Source organism: Peromyscus californicus, unplaced genomic scaffold (genome assembly GCF_007827085.1).
Source record: "Peromyscus californicus insignis strain IS unplaced genomic scaffold, ASM782708v3 Scaffold_3__1_contigs__length_106647218, whole genome shotgun sequence".
Classification (NCBI taxonomy): Eukaryota; Metazoa; Chordata; class Mammalia; order Rodentia; family Cricetidae; genus Peromyscus; species Peromyscus californicus.
The window spans coordinates 40,659,516-40,675,982 of record NW_026294551.1 but is presented as its reverse complement, the minus strand read 5'-3'; the positions used below and the strand labels follow the sequence as shown (position 1 = coordinate 40,675,982).

Genomic DNA, 16,467 nt, shown 5'->3' with positions numbered 1-16,467 from the left:
ACTCTGAGACTTTCAGACACTGAGCCAAGCATAATGATGCAATTCTGTAAACCCAGCTATTTGGAAGATTAAGACAGTTGATCACAAGTCCAAGGCCAGCCTGTTCTACAAAATTAGTTCAAGGCTCGTTGGGCAACTAAGTTAACCCTCTTTCAAAAGAGAAAGAAAGAAAGAAAAAAAGAAAGAAAGGAAGGAAGGAGGGAGGGAGAGAGAGAGAGAGGGAGAGAAGGGAAAGAAAGGAGTGCTGGTTAGGTCATGTAGCTGCAGCATAGTGGTAGAGTGCATGCCTAGCATGTGCAAGGCCTAACAGGTACAACATGATTTTTTTAAAAAAAGGAAGAAAGGAAGGAAGGAAGAGGAAAAGAAAGAGATCGGCAAACTCTGGATGCTGTCATTCCTCCAGGATTATTTGGAGCCCAATTGGGTTCTAAGGAGCCCACCTTCTTCAGGGTTGCAGTGGCCTGGTGTAATAAAGGCCAAAGGCAAAGACTTAGCCTATCTGCAGCCTCCTGGCACCATCCAAGAGGCAGATCCTGGCCTCTCTTTACTCCACTGTGACTTCTAGTTTCTGTTCTTTCTTCCATACAGATGTTTTTCTATTTCATAGGAACGAAAACCCCTTGTCCAGTGATATAATTCCTTCCACATTGCTGTGCTCAGCTGTCTACCTTTTCACCTCTGTTTCTTGGTCTAAACTGCCAGTAGACAGAAACTGTGCAGCTTCCTTCCGGCTGTGAGGAAATCACCCCGGGGTCTGATGCCTACTCAGCACAACCCAGAGGATCTTCATCCTTCCTTCGATAGGATCCTAGCAAGTTCCCTGCTCCTTATAAATAGACAGATGGGGCCTCCAGAGGAGCAGAGATTGTGACACTAACTCCTGAAGCCTCCAGCTTTCATTCCGAAGCCTTTGACCTCAACATGAAAATCTCCACCGCGCTTCTGTGCCTGCTGCTCATAGCTGCCACCATCAGCCCACAGGTGGTAGCTGGGCCAGGTGAGGCTTTTCCTTTCCCAATCTCTCAGCACAACTCAGAGTTGCTGTGTGGTCTGCAGTTTTAAGATGGAGAGACTTGGACTGCAGGAGAAGTTAGAATGAGCCATTGTGTCACAGTTAGTCAGAGAGCCAGAACCAAATGTTCAGACCACTGAGCCCAGGCCCTGTGATGTCTCATGACACCAACTCTGGGATAAGATGCTGTGTGCAGCCACTACAGATACTGCCCTAGCCTTGTTTGGGGAGGTGGCCCAGGAGTAGCCCTATGGGTGAGAAGGACATCTCAAGCAATAGAGGAGTGACAGGAATTAAAGCTGGAAGAAGCACTCTGGGGTCGTGGTCCAGAGAGGCTTCTAGAACACCAGCCACATGTGGACACTGGAGAGGCTTCTTAGCCTAAAAATAGGTTGACTCTAAGCCCAGAGCAGCAAGGTGAGGGGCAGGAAGTTCTTAGAACTTACTTTCCTGTGTCAGAAATTGATGAGGTTTTTTTTCTCTACCCAGTCAACAGCTAGGACATATTCTGTAAGTGACTGGGCTCTAGATACAGGACTCGGGAGCCATGACTCTTAGGTACTACCCAGCCTTCTCTTTCCTTTGTGAGAGCACCCTGCAATGCCTTCTAATTCTCTCTTTCTTTGCACAATTATTTTCAGATGCAGTGTTCGTCCCAGTCACCTGCTGTTATAAGATGACTAATCAGAAGATCCCAGTCCGGAGGCTGAAGAGCTACCAGAGAATCACCAGCACCCAGTGTCCCTGGAAAGCTGTGATGTAAGTAGTCTGTGCCCAGCACACCAAGCCAATTTCCTATCTGAGGAGTAAGAGAGAGAGAGAAGTCTGGACTCATGGCCATGAATCAAACAAATAGATTGTCTTACCCACCTGGTCCTTTCTTCACCTAGGAAAACTAAGCCCGTTAGAGAATCCACAAATTTCCATCAGTTTGGAGAGACTGTACCCCATTCATTTAGGCAGGAGATTAGAGAGATTCAGCTAGGAGAGCAAGAACAGGGCTCCTCCCCAAGTCTCCTTTCTTTCAACTTTCTCGATCTTCTCTCCTGACTCTTCATCTATGGACAAGTGGGGGAGGCTCTGTTCTGGGCTATGCCCTGAACAGAACCCATGGAGCACTTTGCCTAACCATGCCCTCTCCCAACAGCTTCAAGACCATAATGGATAAGGAAATCTGTGCTGACCCCAAGGAGAAGTGGGTTGAGAACTCCATAAAGCACTTGGATCGGAAGTCTCAAACTCAGCATCCTTGAATCTTCATGTCAAGGCTGAGAGCCTCATGGAAATCTTCTGTATTTTCCCCTAACCTTTCTCCATGGGCAGTGCAATGGTAATTTATTACAACATCTAAAGAGAGATGCTTTTAATAATTTAAAACATAGACTTGCTTAAATAATATTTAATGATATTTAAGTTATATTTTGGCCAAATAAACTGAATTTAATTTACAAATTGTATATTTATTTTATATGAACTCAGTTAAATTATTAGCAAAAATGTCAGTGTTCTTCCTCCCACCTGCCTGTGGGACTTTGAGATCCATCCATGGTGCATCAACATTATGCAAGCTTTTGTATTCTTGGGGAATCAGTGTTTCTTTGTGTGAAGTGTGTGTTCCCTACTGCTGTGTTCAGCGTTATTATATGGCTGTGGTGTTTTCAAAGGAAAATACATATGTGTTTTTAATTACATTACTCTAATTTTGGGTCCTATTAAGCTGAAAGGGAAAACCCCATGGTAACGGGTGACAGAGTGTAGGATCATCCTGCAGGAATGTCTTTTGGCTAGGCTGGACTCCCCTGAGGTTGAAGAAGAATGTGGCAGGATATGCCAGGCCCCTCTAGTCCTCTAGCTCCAGCCCTCCCATTACCTACCCTTATTCATGAGCTTCTCTAAGCCTATTTCTTTTCTCATCACACCTATCTTTTTACAGAGTCCCTTTCATGACCTCTTGCAACAGTAGAGGGATTTTTCTCTGCAGGTTTTCCCATGTAATAAATTCAGAAGCCCAGAGTAGTAACATGTTAAGAGTGAAGCCAGACCAACAAGAAAAACTAGACATCTATGTCCCACATCTATTTTTGGATTTTTTTTTAGGAGGATGGCTCTCCAACACATCTGCTGTGCAAGGGCAGTGGACATGATAGACTGCCAATGCACAGTGCTCTTCTGAGCTCTCCAGAACAGAGGAGAGGGGACTGAGCCAGAGAAAGGAATCTAGCCAGCTGTGAGCCCCAACACTGGAGGAATTGGTGGTAGGCACTAGAAATGAAAGGTTGCTGCCTTATTGTAGGGCCTCTTGGACTTCAGGGTGGGAAAGCAGTAAGAACTCAGTAAGTGGTCTCAAACTGTAAGGACAGGGACACACTGAGAGGCAGGAAGAAAAGGGGTTGACAGGTCTGAGCACAGGATGCCATGAGGAAGAAAGGGCCTAGGAGCAGCCACTGTGATGGTAAAAGAAGACCTCAAGAGTCTAAGCTAGGTGCTAGCAAGGGTGAAATCAGAAATAACAGGATAGAACAATGCTGTGTGGAATGTTGTAGAAGGGAAACAAAGGACCCTAAATATGAATTCATCCCTTACAGTCTCACACAGCAGTTATTTAAGGGGCTGGAAGTTCTTTAGACTTAAAATTAATTTAATTGTGTTATGGACTGAATGTCTGTGCTGCTCCAAGAGTCATATTGGAATCTAGTCTTAGCCACTTGTATTGATTGTGTGTACCGTATGAAGACAGTAAGGTTACTTGCTTTACAAGTCAAGACAGAGGGCCCAAACAACATAGATGGCCACTGGTGAGGCAACCTGGCATCATCACAACACAGAAGAGAGTCAGAAAGGAAATGTGCTGTGTGCCAAAGGGGCCAGGCACGTAGAGTGACCGCGATGATTCATCTCTGTATCTTCAAAGCACTCTTAGCATCAATACTTTCACAAGGGCAGAGCTCCCAGCGCCAAAGTTTCCTTCATCTCGGCCCCTGTACTTAAAGGCCCCTCCACCATCTCACCCCCACCTTGCTAGGTAGGGGCCAAGCTTCCAGCATGTATCCATTTAGGAAGAGTCACATACAAACTGTAGCGTGCATTGTGGTGTGCTTAAGAGGCAGGGCCTTCGGCAGATGATGGAGTCAAAAGAGAGGTGTCTGCCTTCCTAAGTGATATCCATGTTAATAAAAGAGGCTGGAGGAGGGGTGGAATTGTTTTGCTCTCTCCATGGGAGAACACACAGAAGGTGTGCAGAATCAAAGCAGAGCAAGCCATTGCCAGACACCAAATCTGCCAGGACCTTATTTTCAGCATCACCAACTCCAGAATTTGAGCAATCGATCTCTCTTCTTATAAGTTATTTTGTCTAAGGTATTATGTTTAGTAGTAGGAATAGACTAATATAATCATTATAGTGTGATGTGAAATGTCCCTCCTAGGCTCACGTGCTTGAACACTTGTTTCTTAGCCAGACATATTTGAGGGAGATGGTACAACCTTTAGGGAAGGAAGAAAAACTCTAGAAGTGAGTGACATGGAGCAGGTCATGGGAGATTATAGCCCACCTTGCTTCCTGTCTGCTGCTGAAGTATGTTCAGACCCAAGCTCCTAAAAATATGGACCAAGCTGTTCTTATCACAATGCCATCCAAAGGCTGTGATGGACTGTGCTCTCTGGAAGTGTGAGACAAAAATAAATGCATCCTCCTTAAGTGTTTCTGTCAGGTATCATAGAGAGGTTTCAGAGTGGACAGGAGAGAGAGAGAGAGAGAGAGAGAGAGAGAGAGAGAGAGAGAGAGAGAGAGCAGTGGGTAAAGTGCTCCATCTACTGAGAGGACCTGAGTTCAGATCCTCCAGCTTCTAGATAAAGAACCAGCTATGGTAGCACCCATCTCCAACTCCAGTGACAAGAAGATAACTACTAGAGGTAATCTCTGTGCTTCAGTCCCAAGGACAATTCCTAAGAGCTCATGAGCATCCATTAAAAGGCAAGGACTCCTCTTCCTGGCATTCTCTCCTTCCCAGTTACTTATTTCTGTGACATATGTGTTTGTATATGTCTGTGTGCAACATAAACCTAAATCAAGCAGAAGATTGAAAGGAAAACAAGAGTATAGGTAAATAAAAATCCATGAGACTAAAGTTGGGTCTTTGAGAAGAACAATAAAAGCAGTAAACCATCATCTAGAGCAGCCACATGAAATGAACAAAGGTGCAGATTACTACTGTCAGAAATGCAGAAGGACTATCCCTACTACTGCCATAGACAAGGCAGGATCAGGGAGAATAAAAGATTAGTAAGAACTCTAGGTCCAAACCTTGAAAGCATAGAAAAGGCTATTCCATTTCTTGAAAAACACACTCTGCCAAAACTCTCATAGAGAAATAGGGATAATCAAGATATGTCTATATCAATTATGTAAATTGGATAATAATAGTCTTCCAGCCCTGAAAGCACAACGACCTCCCAGCAGATTATACCCATGAATTCTATTGAGCACTGAAGCTGCAAATGATACCCAGGCTCAACAATTTGTTCCAAAACATAAAAGCAGAGTGAGCACTTGAAACTTCCCTCTCTGAGGCCAGGAAGATCCATATAGACAGAGACATGCTGTGCTGAGATGACCAGCAAGAAGAGTCAATACTGTCATCTGTTTCTTCTTCCTGACCCATTAGAAGCCACATAGTATATCAAAGAAAAGAAAAGCATCGGCAAGATGTACCCTGAATGCCCCCTAGCCACCTAGCCCAGCTGAAATGGCCATCTCCAGGCTCATGGAAGATACTCTGTCACAAAGAATGAGTTGCAGATGTGGTTGAGAAAGACATCCCAATGTCAACCTCTAACCACATACAAATCCACAGGTCAGCACAACCACACATGCATTAGCAAGCACCAATATAACGCATACACACACACACACACACACACATGTTCACACACACACACACACACACACACACACACACACACACACATGTTCACACACACACACACACATACAAACACACAGGAATGCACACACACGCATACATATGAATAAGATCTCACAACTTAAAAACTATTCAAACATTCATTATTGTAATCTTTCACATCAATCAGCTGAAGGAAGAGAAGTCACATGATATTTTCAATAGACACTGAAAAGCATTTAACAAAAGTGCATAACCATCAGGGTTCTAAAACAAAAAATACATCTCAACACACTTGGAACAGAAGGAAGCTTCTTCAACCTAATAAACATCCACAGTGACCTGTAGTGGATTCCACACTCACTGCAAATGCTGTTCTCTCAACACTGAGACTAGCAAGGATGCTCCCTCTCACCTCCACAATGTCACATCAGTGGAAGTCCCAACTGACTCATCAACACAGACAGGAAAACAGAGAGACACAAAGATGGAAGGACATTAAGTTGCCTTTAAGAAAAACATGATTGACCTTTGCAGAGAATCAATGACAGATATAAAAATAAAACTCTTATAATCAGTTCATGATCATAGAAGGATTTCAGAATTGACACAGAATATGGGTTGGTGGGTAAAGCATTTGGTGCTCAAACATGAGAGCCCAGTTGGATCACACAGCTCCCACATTAGGAAAAAAACAAACAGGCATGGTAATATCCATATGCAAAGTAAATTCAGAGGTAGGAGGCAATGGGTAGATTATGGAGTCTTGCTGGCTAGTCAGCCTACCAAAAAACAGCAAGATCCAAGGTTGGGGGAGAGACCATGTCTAAAACAATAGAATAGGAAATGATTAAGATATCCAACTTCAACCTCTGGTCTTCATATGGGTGTCCAACCACTGTCTCCCAACATGCATACACATACCCATCAATCTCTCTCTCTCTCTCTCTCTCTCTCTCTCTCTCTCACACACACACACACACACACACACACACACACACACACACACACACACATTTGCACACAAACAAAGGTCACAGAGCACAAAGGCTAATAATGTCTAAGATTCAACAACTTCCTGTATATCAGTAACGAACAGTTCAAACTAAATTTAATGATTCTAAATCACTTATATTAGCAACAAAAAGCAACTACATTGGACTCAGTCTAAGGAAAAATGTACACTATTTATGAGAACAACTACAAACCTCTGTGAAAGGAGAAAGCACTCTGTCAATGGTGAGATCTCTGTGTTCGCAGGTGGGAGACTCAATACTGTCAGACTCTAAGCTCTTCCCCAGATGACCTCTTCATTCAACAATTTCGGTCAAAATCCCAGCAAGTTCTCTGATGGATATTGACAAACCTGTTCTAAAGTTTACACAGAGAGGCAAATACCCAGATGAGTTAACACAACACTGAAAAATAAAGTCAGAGGACTCACATTATCTGACCCCAAGACTTATCACACAGCTACAGTCATGGAGATGCCATGGGACTGACGATATAATAGAAAATAAATCAATGGGACAGAAATAGATCCACACAAATTACCTTTGAAAAGTAGCAGGGACAATTCAAGGAAGAAAGGATAGTATTTTCAGCAAACAGTACTGTAATGAATGTGAAAACTGTAAAAAAGAAAATGAGCTTAGAGACAGACCTATTTTTTTTACAAAAAAAAATGACATAAATGAATCATAGATGTAAGTCTATTTACTGCTTAAAATTCGAAATTATATAACTTGGAGAAGGTAAAGCTGGAGAAATTGTAGGTGGCTGTCCTAGTTACCTTGTTGGGACGAAACACCCTGCAGTAAGTGCGGCACAAGCACAAAGTGTTGACAAATGCATGTTAAGGGCTAAAGGGTTTGTTTTAGACTAGAGTTTCAGAGCGTAGACAGTTCATCATGGTGGAACAGGCATGGTGAGAGGACAATGAGGCTGGCCATTAACAGCCTGGGAGCAGAGAGTCAAGAGGAAGAGGGCCTGGGTAAAGGCTGCCCCTCAGTCATGCACCTTCCACATGCAAGCCTCAGTCTTGTAAAATTTCTACCTTTCCAAGCAAGACCCATAGCAAAGTTTGGCCCAGACAACCTAAGGAAAAGGCCCACCATATGTGTTCTTGTTTGCTTTCTGTTCCCAATGATAAACACTGACCAAAAAAAGCAATTTGGCTTGTAGGTTAAAGTCTGTCATTGAGAGAAGCCAAGGCAAGAACTCAAGGCAGGGACTGAAGCATAGACCATGGAGGAACACATCTACTTGTTTGCTCACCCTGGCTAGCTCAGCTGCCTTTCTTCTACAGCCCAGGTCCATCTGTCTAGGGATGACACTAACCACAGTGGGCTGGATCCTTCTATGTCAATTAGCAATGAAGAAAATGCCTCCCAGACATGCCCACAGACTAATGGAAACAATGCCTTATTTGAGGTTTCCTCTTGCCAAGTGTGCCAAGTTGACAACAGAAGCTAGCGAGATATTCCACCCATTGTCGACGTTAATGTAACCTTCCCTTTCCTGTTTGTCCCCAAGATTAAATGTTAAAACCATAATATAAAACATAGTATAACTATAAAAGTAGTATAATCTTTAAAAAAAATTCTAACAGTATATCTTTGAAAGTTAAATGTCTCTTAACTGCAGGTTAATTTAAAATCCAAATTAAGTTATCTATTTTCTTGTTCCAAGAGATAAGAATCATTACATAGTTAAAATCACATCAAAGTAAACAAAAATTAAAATTCAACAGTGTAGATATCTCAGTATCCGTCATCAGGGACTCATTCATGATCTTTTGAGCTCCAAACGATGTGGGCAGCTCCACTTCACCAACTCTGCCATCTGCAGTATACACAGAATGTCTGGTAGGCGCAGGTTGGCTTCATTCCACGCTTGCTGTTATCCTTGGTGGTCATACCATGACCCTGGAATCTCTAATATTTTAGTGTCTACACTGAAACAGAGACCAGTTATCTCTCTCTGGTCTCATCAAGGTCAACAACCCTGCCACAGCTTTTCTCCATAGCTCCTTCATGCCTGAGGTTTCCAGGAGACTCCAATGCTGTCACACAGTGCCAAGCTTTAGCTGTTCTCCATGGCCCATGCTTTCATGCCCCAACATTGACTTCTTGGATGAATGTGGATGAATTCTGATTGGTCTTGGGCATTCCTTAATACAGTTCATGGTCCACTGGTTTAATCTGAATTGGTTATTAAAATCCTATTCTTTTGGGTGTCCTTTTACAGTTCAACACACTCTGCTTATGTTTTTTATTTCTGACCACTGAGTTTGTTCATTTGCTAGCATTCAACTTTCTTCACTGACACTCTTCTGTCAATGCAAAACTAAAAACAGAAACAAAAACCACAACTCTCACCACTAAAGGAATACGAGCTAGATATAAGTGATCATGACCCAGGCATACAGAATTATGTCACCTCAAAGTCCATTGTCCAAGGTGGTAACAGTTTGATGAAGTTTTTTTAGCACCAGAGCAAAGAAACTCATAAATAAAGACAATTTTGCAATACATGGACAGAAACATGAAGTAAATGGTTACAGCAAAGTGGAGACACTTCTGCTGTGGGCCTTAGACGCTGTCTGACAGTATTCGTAGATTTTTAGCTGGTGGAAATCAGAGTTCTGGGAAGTTGATACATTCCAAAAGGTTTCCATCCGTCAGTCACAGGCTATCAGGTCCCACACAGACATGGGGAAGCAGTGGTTATATGGATGCTAAAGACAGTTCAAGGCAAAGTGTAATTAGGCTCTAGACTTGCAGCATTTCAGCCTCTCCACAGTCATGAAGTCTAACCAGTTAACCAGCCTTACAGAAGGTTTAGCTGATGGTGCAATATCTAACTCAAGAAAAGAGACACTGTTTAAAAGCTGCTGTCCAGCATTCCAGACAGTCTTATGATTAATGACACTAACTCAAACTTGAAAGTCTTGACAAATGTTTTAAATCCTAGCTAAGAACTCTGTCTTTTTTTTTTTTGAGTCTTGTGCAATAAAATAAACGATCATAGTTGGCTTTCGGTTTTTTGTTTTGTTTTGTTTTTGTTTATGGAACAAAGTCAATCTGTCCCTAAAATCTCTAAAAAAAAATAATAATAATAATAACTGAATAATAGAACCTGTAGCCAATTCGCAATATTACTGTTTTTTGGAATGCCTATGTAAGATGTATGTGGGTCTGTGTGCACTCATATATGTGTGCCTCACCAGTTTCAGCTTATGGAGTGCATCTTAAATCCAACCAGGAAGTATCTTGCTGTTCCCATAACATTCACGCCTCTATTATACCAAGGGGCTTGTCTTGCCAGGCCAGCATTACTGTAGCTCTCAGAGACTGATGATGACTTTTCTCCTCCAGTAGCATACTTAGCACTTTCAACATATGAAAGCTAGCTAGCAGGGAGGAAAATTCCAGGTCAGTATTAATGTGACTTCTCCATGTTCTATGACTGAAGCATGTGGTGTCTTCAGCAATAGGGTTTCACTGTCAGGTTCTGGAGAGTAACTAAAAGCAATGACAATAGCCTGTAATGTTTGGGGGTTTATGAGATTCCACTGGCCAACAACTCCAAAACAAGTAACCCGATCCCACACTGGATTTTTTTATGTATCAGCCTGTGGTACCTAGCAGGGGCATTGTCCCTGTGTTATAGGGTGACCCCATTTAAACTTTTTTTTATATGTATAAGTATATATTTTAGGAATATTCTGCACTAGTAAATTTCCACATGACTTTTTCAAAAAGTTTTTAGTGTTATTTACCCTTCCCAGTTCTCCCATCTCTACCCTGCCCTCCCATCCCCCACTCCATTTGAACATTCCTGTTCCCTTTTCCCACTTTATGTAACTTCATTATATATCTCCTCCTCTGAAAGCCCCCAGTGTGGCCCCTTCCTAGTTTCTGGACATCCATGTGTATTCCAAATGAAACAGAATATATGTAAAGATTCAAAGCTAGCATCCACGTATGAGAGAGAGAGAGTGATGTTCGGGTCTGGGTTATCTCACTCAAGATGATTGTGACCAGTTCTATCCATTTGCCTATTAATGTCATAGGTTTGTTTTTCTCAACAGATGAATAACAGCCCATTATGCAAATATGCCACATTTTCATTATCCATACATTAATTGGTGGACAATTAGTTTTTTTTTCAATTCCTGAATATCGTATAGAGCAGCAGTGAGCTTAGATGAGTAAGTATCTCTAGAGTACGATACAGAGGCGTTTGGGTAGATGTCCCCTAAGGTATAGTTAGCATGGTTGGCATAGAGTGGTATAGTTGGATCACGTGACAGATCGATTTCTAGGCTTTGGAAGAATCTCCGCACTGATTTCCACAGTGGCTGCACCAGGTTGCACTCCCACCAGTGGTGAATAAGTGTGCCCTTTTCCTCATATGCACTCCAGTACTTGTTATTGGTTTTTTGTTTGTTTGTTTGTTTGTTTGTTTCTTGTCTTAACCATTCTTATTGGGATAAGAGAAATCTCTTAAGATGGTAAACTCTTAGATGCATTTAATACTAAAGGTGATAAATACTTTAGTTCAAATTTTTCACCTCAGACTTGAACCAACTTTTGCTGAAGCTGTGGTCTGCAGAAATGCTGAGTGATATTCTTCTTCATCTACAATGACAGTTGAATACCCCAAGTAACAGCTCAAAATTCCAACAATATTCCTGATTCTCAGTTTCTATATTTCTTACATTATTTTTCATGTTTAGATATGTTGAAAATTGTCTAAGGCATTTGGAACTTTAGTTAGTATATTCTAAATGACTAACGGTGATAATCATGGCTTTAGTGAAGGTTCAAATGAAGATAGTGTGTCTTTACTTCATCATGCTTTTGTTATGTCCGTTTGCCTACTCAAACTTCAAGTCTTACTTGAAACAAGTCTTCATTTCGGGAAAAAGGTTCTGAAGACACAGTAAAAAATACACAGTTGGATTAAGGAGCATGATGACTCATGACATGCTGAAGAATTTTGGCTACCCACGCTTCCTTAGGTCATGATGTCTTTTCGATTATTTCAACCTTAGATGTCTACTGTCATGTGTTGCATTTAAATGTTGTGTCTGACTGATAGAGGGTAAAAACCAGAAAAATTGTACAATATTAGCCGTTTGCTCATGATGGCTAATATAATGGATATAATCCAGGGATTACTTCCTGAGTGTCTTTACCAACTATGTCCCTCACTTGAAAACTTTCTTCCTGCCTACTAAGCCATGCCTAGAGTAGATTCTAAAAATGAGACTTCCTAGGATTGTTGCGCATGGCACTATTTGGCCTTCACACACATCAAACAGGGTGCTTGACCAATAGGGTGATTGTGAGTTGAAGTTCCCAGACAAAAAGCCACACATATATTAAGGATTCTGCAAAGAAATGGAAACCTCTATGATATAGAGAGTTATGCCCCTATAGGGTACCACCCACCTCAAGGTCCCCTCTACTGTAGGATTAGCACATGCTGCCCAGTTCTCTGGGACGTGCAGGCTGTGTCAGATATATAAAGCAATTCTGTAACAGCAGCATTTACCAGGCTGATATGGGAGAATCACAGAACAAGGACAGCCTGGGGACCGAGTAAGTTCTGGTGTAGCCAGGCCTACCAAGTGGGTCCTCATCTCAAAAACCAAACAACAACAAAAATACCTAAAAAGAAGGGCTGTGGCACACACACTATATACATATATATGTATGTATGTGTGTGTGTGTGTATATATATATATATATATATATATATATATATATATATATATATATATATAGTAAGACTACAGCATTCTTAATAATGAGTCAATTTTCACTCGGGAGGCAGAGCCAGGTGGACCTCTGTGAGTTCGAGGCCAGCCTGGGCTACAGAGCGAGATCCAGGACAGCCACCAAAACTACACAGAGAAACCCTGTCTCGAAAAACAAAAGAAGAAGAAGAAGAAGAAGAAGAAGAAGAAGAAGAAGAAGAAGAAGAAGAAGAAGAAGAAGAAGAAGAAGAAGAAGAAGAAGGGCTGTGGTATCGTGGCAGTTCAGTGGTAGTTCAGTGGTAGAATACTATCGTACCATGTGCAAAGCCCTGGCTAACGTAAAATTCCTAGTAACAAGAAGAGAAAGAAGGAGGCAGAAGAGAAGGGGATTTACAGACTTGGGTTGACTGCTTTTCCAGAGCTTTTTGGAGCATATCTGGATTCTGAGGAGCCCACCTGCCTTAGGGTTGCAGCAGCCTGGTGTCAAAATGGCCAGAGGCAAAGATTTAGCCTATCTCCAGCCTCCTGGCACCCTCTCAAGGGAAGACTCTGATCTCTCTTTACATCATGATAACCTTAGTCTATTCTTTCTTCCATACAGATGTTTTTCCCTTCCAAAGAAATCAGAATCCCTGATCCAATGGTATCACTTCCTCTAAGTTGCTAGGTTCACACGCTTACCTTTCAGTTTCTACTTCCTTCTGCCTTCCAGGCAATCAATCACCTCATACTCAGATGCTACTCAGCACAGCCCAGATCTCACTTTCATCTTTCGTTAGGCAACACCCTCCTTGCCAGGCTCCCTGCTCCCTATAAAAGACAGATGGAGCCTCCAGATTAGAGGAGTTAGACCAACCCAGAAGACTCAAGCCTTCACTCCAAAGTCCTTGTTCTCAACATGAAGATCTCCACAATGCTTCTGTGTCTGCTGCTCATAGCTGCCACCATCAGCCCAGGAGAGATGGCTGAGCCAGGTAAGGCATCTTCTTTCCTAAGGTAATGGTTTAGTAGGTTCTAACATCTGAGCACAAGGCATCCCAGAGCTGATGTAGGGTCTGCAGTTTTAAGATGGAGAGACTAAGACTACAGGAGAAGTTAGAAAGTCCCAGCTAGCCAGAGAGTCAGAACCAAGTGTTCAGACCACTGAGGCCAGGTCCTGTGATATCTCATGACACCAACCCTGGGATAAGATGCTGTGTGCAGCCACTACAGATACTGCCCTAGCCTTCTTGGGAGAAGTGGCCCAGAAGTGGCCCTGTAGGTGAGAAGGACATCTCAAGCAATATAGGAGTGACAGGAATTAAAGCTGGGAGAAGCACTCTGGGGTCGTGGTCCAGAGAGGCTTCTAGAACACCAGCCACATGTGGATACTGGAGAGGGAGGCTTCTTAGCATAAGAATAGGTTGACTCTAAGCCCACAGTAGCAAGGTGATGGGCAGCAAGTTCTTAGAACTTACTTTCCTGTATCAGAAATATGGGATCAATCAATGAGATTTCATTATAAACAGACATCAATGAGAAATCCTGCAGTTCAACAGAGGACATCAACTCCTAGATCATATTCTGTCCCTAGAATCTAAAAACAGAAACGTGGGAGCCATGGCTCCCCGGTACAGCCCAACCTTCACCTTCCCTTGTGAGAGCACCCCATAGCATCCTCTGACTCTTTCTTTCAGATGAAGTGCCCCTTCCAGTTGCCTGCTGCCTTTCTGTAACCTCGAGGAAGATCCCTTTGCGGAGGCTGCAGAGTTACACCAAAACCAGCACCCAGTGTCTCCTGACAGCTGTGATGTAAGTGATCCCTACCCAGAATACCCAGCCAAAGTTCCTGGGGATAGTGGTCAGGACACACAGGCAAATGAACCCAACATATACAGCCTCATGTCTGAATGGCTCCTTACTGACATAGGGAAACTGACTGGAGGAGAGGGGATCCATAGCTTTCCAGGAGTTTGGAGGGATTTACCCCAGGTCCTTTACCCAGTAGATGAGACAGCTTCAACTAGCACAGCAAGACCAAGTCTTCCTCCTCAGGCTTCTTCCTTCTCCCTTCCTCGTCTTCCCCTCCTGCCCAGCAGCTCCTTCATCTATGGAGCAAGAGTGGATGAGGTCTGGGGACCTACAGGCCATGCCCTGAGCATGACTTCTTAGCATGTCATCTCTCCACAGCTTCAAGACCAAGCTGGGTAGAGAGATCTGTGCAGACCCCAAGCAGAAGTGGGTCAGTGATTTCATGAAGTTCCTGGACCAGAAGTCTCAAACTCTTCAGGCTTGACACTCAACACTCGGGCTGAGAGAGAGGCAGAGCCAGAAGTTCTCCCCTAACTTTCCAGGCACAGAGTTGTCACAAGTAGATGGTGTCTGGGCTGGGTGTTCCCTTATCCTTGTCTCTTACCTGAAATAATTCTGATTATTTCAGAATTATTCAAAATCCATTCTATCTGAATAGCTGAAATAAAAGCTCATACAGATCTGCAAATGTCACATGGAAATGTTTATTCAAAGCAAAGTGGTGGAAAGATAAGATCACTATCAGAGAGCAGCAGGCTACATGCATGAAGATTTTTAAGGGTTCTGATTTATTGTCTGGGGTTTCATTTTATGGGGTTCAAGGAAAGGAGCTTGGTTACTAGAGATTTAAAATGGGTGGTTCTCTATTTTGATTGACAGGCTTGGGTTACATAAATCTTTGGTCACTACTCATGTCCCTTCCCATAATGCACCTGCTTTTTTATCATATGCATGCCCAGTTGTGCCTAAGCATAGAATGGTAAGTAGGGTATTCGCTCTGAAAGTTCACTTAAGGATACATGTTTGCCTCATTGCATGCTCTGCAAACTGGTCTAGGCTCAGTTAGCCCCAGACTGTGTTCCAGATTGTGTTTGACTAGAAACAAGGCTTATCAAGGGGTTATTAAGTGGAGCAATTCATTTCATCATTTAAAGCTTTTTGCATGTAGGCTGCTAACAAATTTCTTGGTATATTCTTCAGAGAGGGGTTGTGTACATAGCCCAAACCAAGTTGTTAAGATATTCCTTATGCCTGCTTGCCTTAACTTCCTCATGAAAGACTTTCCTTTGTAATTCATAGAGAGCTATGTCCTCTGTGTCTGACACATTTACATGTAACACACAATAGGAACACTATCAATATTAGTATTAGTCATGGTTCTCTAGAGAACCAGAGCCAACAGAATGAATACATATTAAAAGAGGGTGCACTGGATTGGCTTACACTGGTTGGGCCGAGTAGTCCAGCAATGGGTGTCTCTGTACCTTGGCAGTTCCAATCTGATGCCAAAGCCTGGAGGATTCCTGGAGAACCACTGGTCTTCATTCTATGGTGGAAGCCCAAAGAAGCTAGTTCTAGTATCAGTAAAGGAATCAACATCAGTCATCAGCAGCAACAAGGTAGATGAACTTGCCAATGAGAGTGAAGGTCAAGTAAGAAAAAAAAACATTCCTTCTTCTATATCCCTTTATGGGGCAGCCACTGCCAGAACGTACTTGGGGAGGGTCTTCCAACTTCAATCAGAGCACTGAAAATAATTCCCACAGACATGTCCACAGGTCAGTCTGATATAGACACCCTTCATTGAGGCTCCCCTCTTAGGCCATTCTAGGTTGTGTCAGGCTGACAATCAAAACTATCAAATAACCAAGAAGTGAAGATATCAGGGAAGGAAATCATCATTTTAATCAACCAAAGCTCCTCTGTGTGCGTCACTATCTGGTTAGATTGGTAGCAGGCCCCCAAACCTTGGCACAACTGACACCATGTTAGGA

General features: G+C 42.7%; 1 protein-coding gene across 3 annotated transcripts; it reads left to right on the top strand.

The window, feature by feature from the left end:
• Positions 1–862: 862 nt before the first annotated feature.
• On the top strand, positions 863–14,990 carry LOC128122476 (C-C motif chemokine 12-like). Of its 3 annotated transcripts, none has more exons than XM_052758087.1 (3): positions 863–997; positions 1,654–1,771; positions 14,852–14,990. In XM_052758087.1, exons 1-3 carry the CDS (start codon positions 922–924, stop codon positions 14,955–14,957), a joined length of 300 nt encoding a protein of 99 aa, XP_052614047.1. In that variant the 5' UTR covers positions 863–921; the 3' UTR covers positions 14,958–14,990. The 3 variants fall into 3 exon arrangements, with proteins under 3 accessions (XP_052614047.1, XP_052614046.1, XP_052614048.1); XM_052758086.1 differs by lacking the exon at positions 14,852–14,990 and adding an exon at positions 2,160–2,437; XM_052758088.1 differs by lacking the exons at positions 863–997; positions 1,654–1,771 and adding exons at positions 13,581–13,656; positions 14,359–14,473.
• Positions 14,991–16,467: the final 1,477 nt, after the last annotated feature.

Bases quoted from the DNA above. Each gene is read 5' to 3' on its own strand.
- LOC128122476 (XM_052758087.1), top strand. From the start codon at position 922: ATGAAAATCTCCACCGCGCTTCTGTGCCTGCTGCTCATAGCTGCCACC. The intron at 998-1,653 runs GTGAGGCTTTTC...AATTATTTTCAG, and splicing joins ACAGGTGGTAGCTGGGCCAG to ATGCAGTGTTCGTCCCAGTC. The intron at 1,772-14,851 runs GTAAGTAGTCTG...ATCTCTCCACAG, and splicing joins TGTCCCTGGAAAGCTGTGAT to CTTCAAGACCAAGCTGGGTA.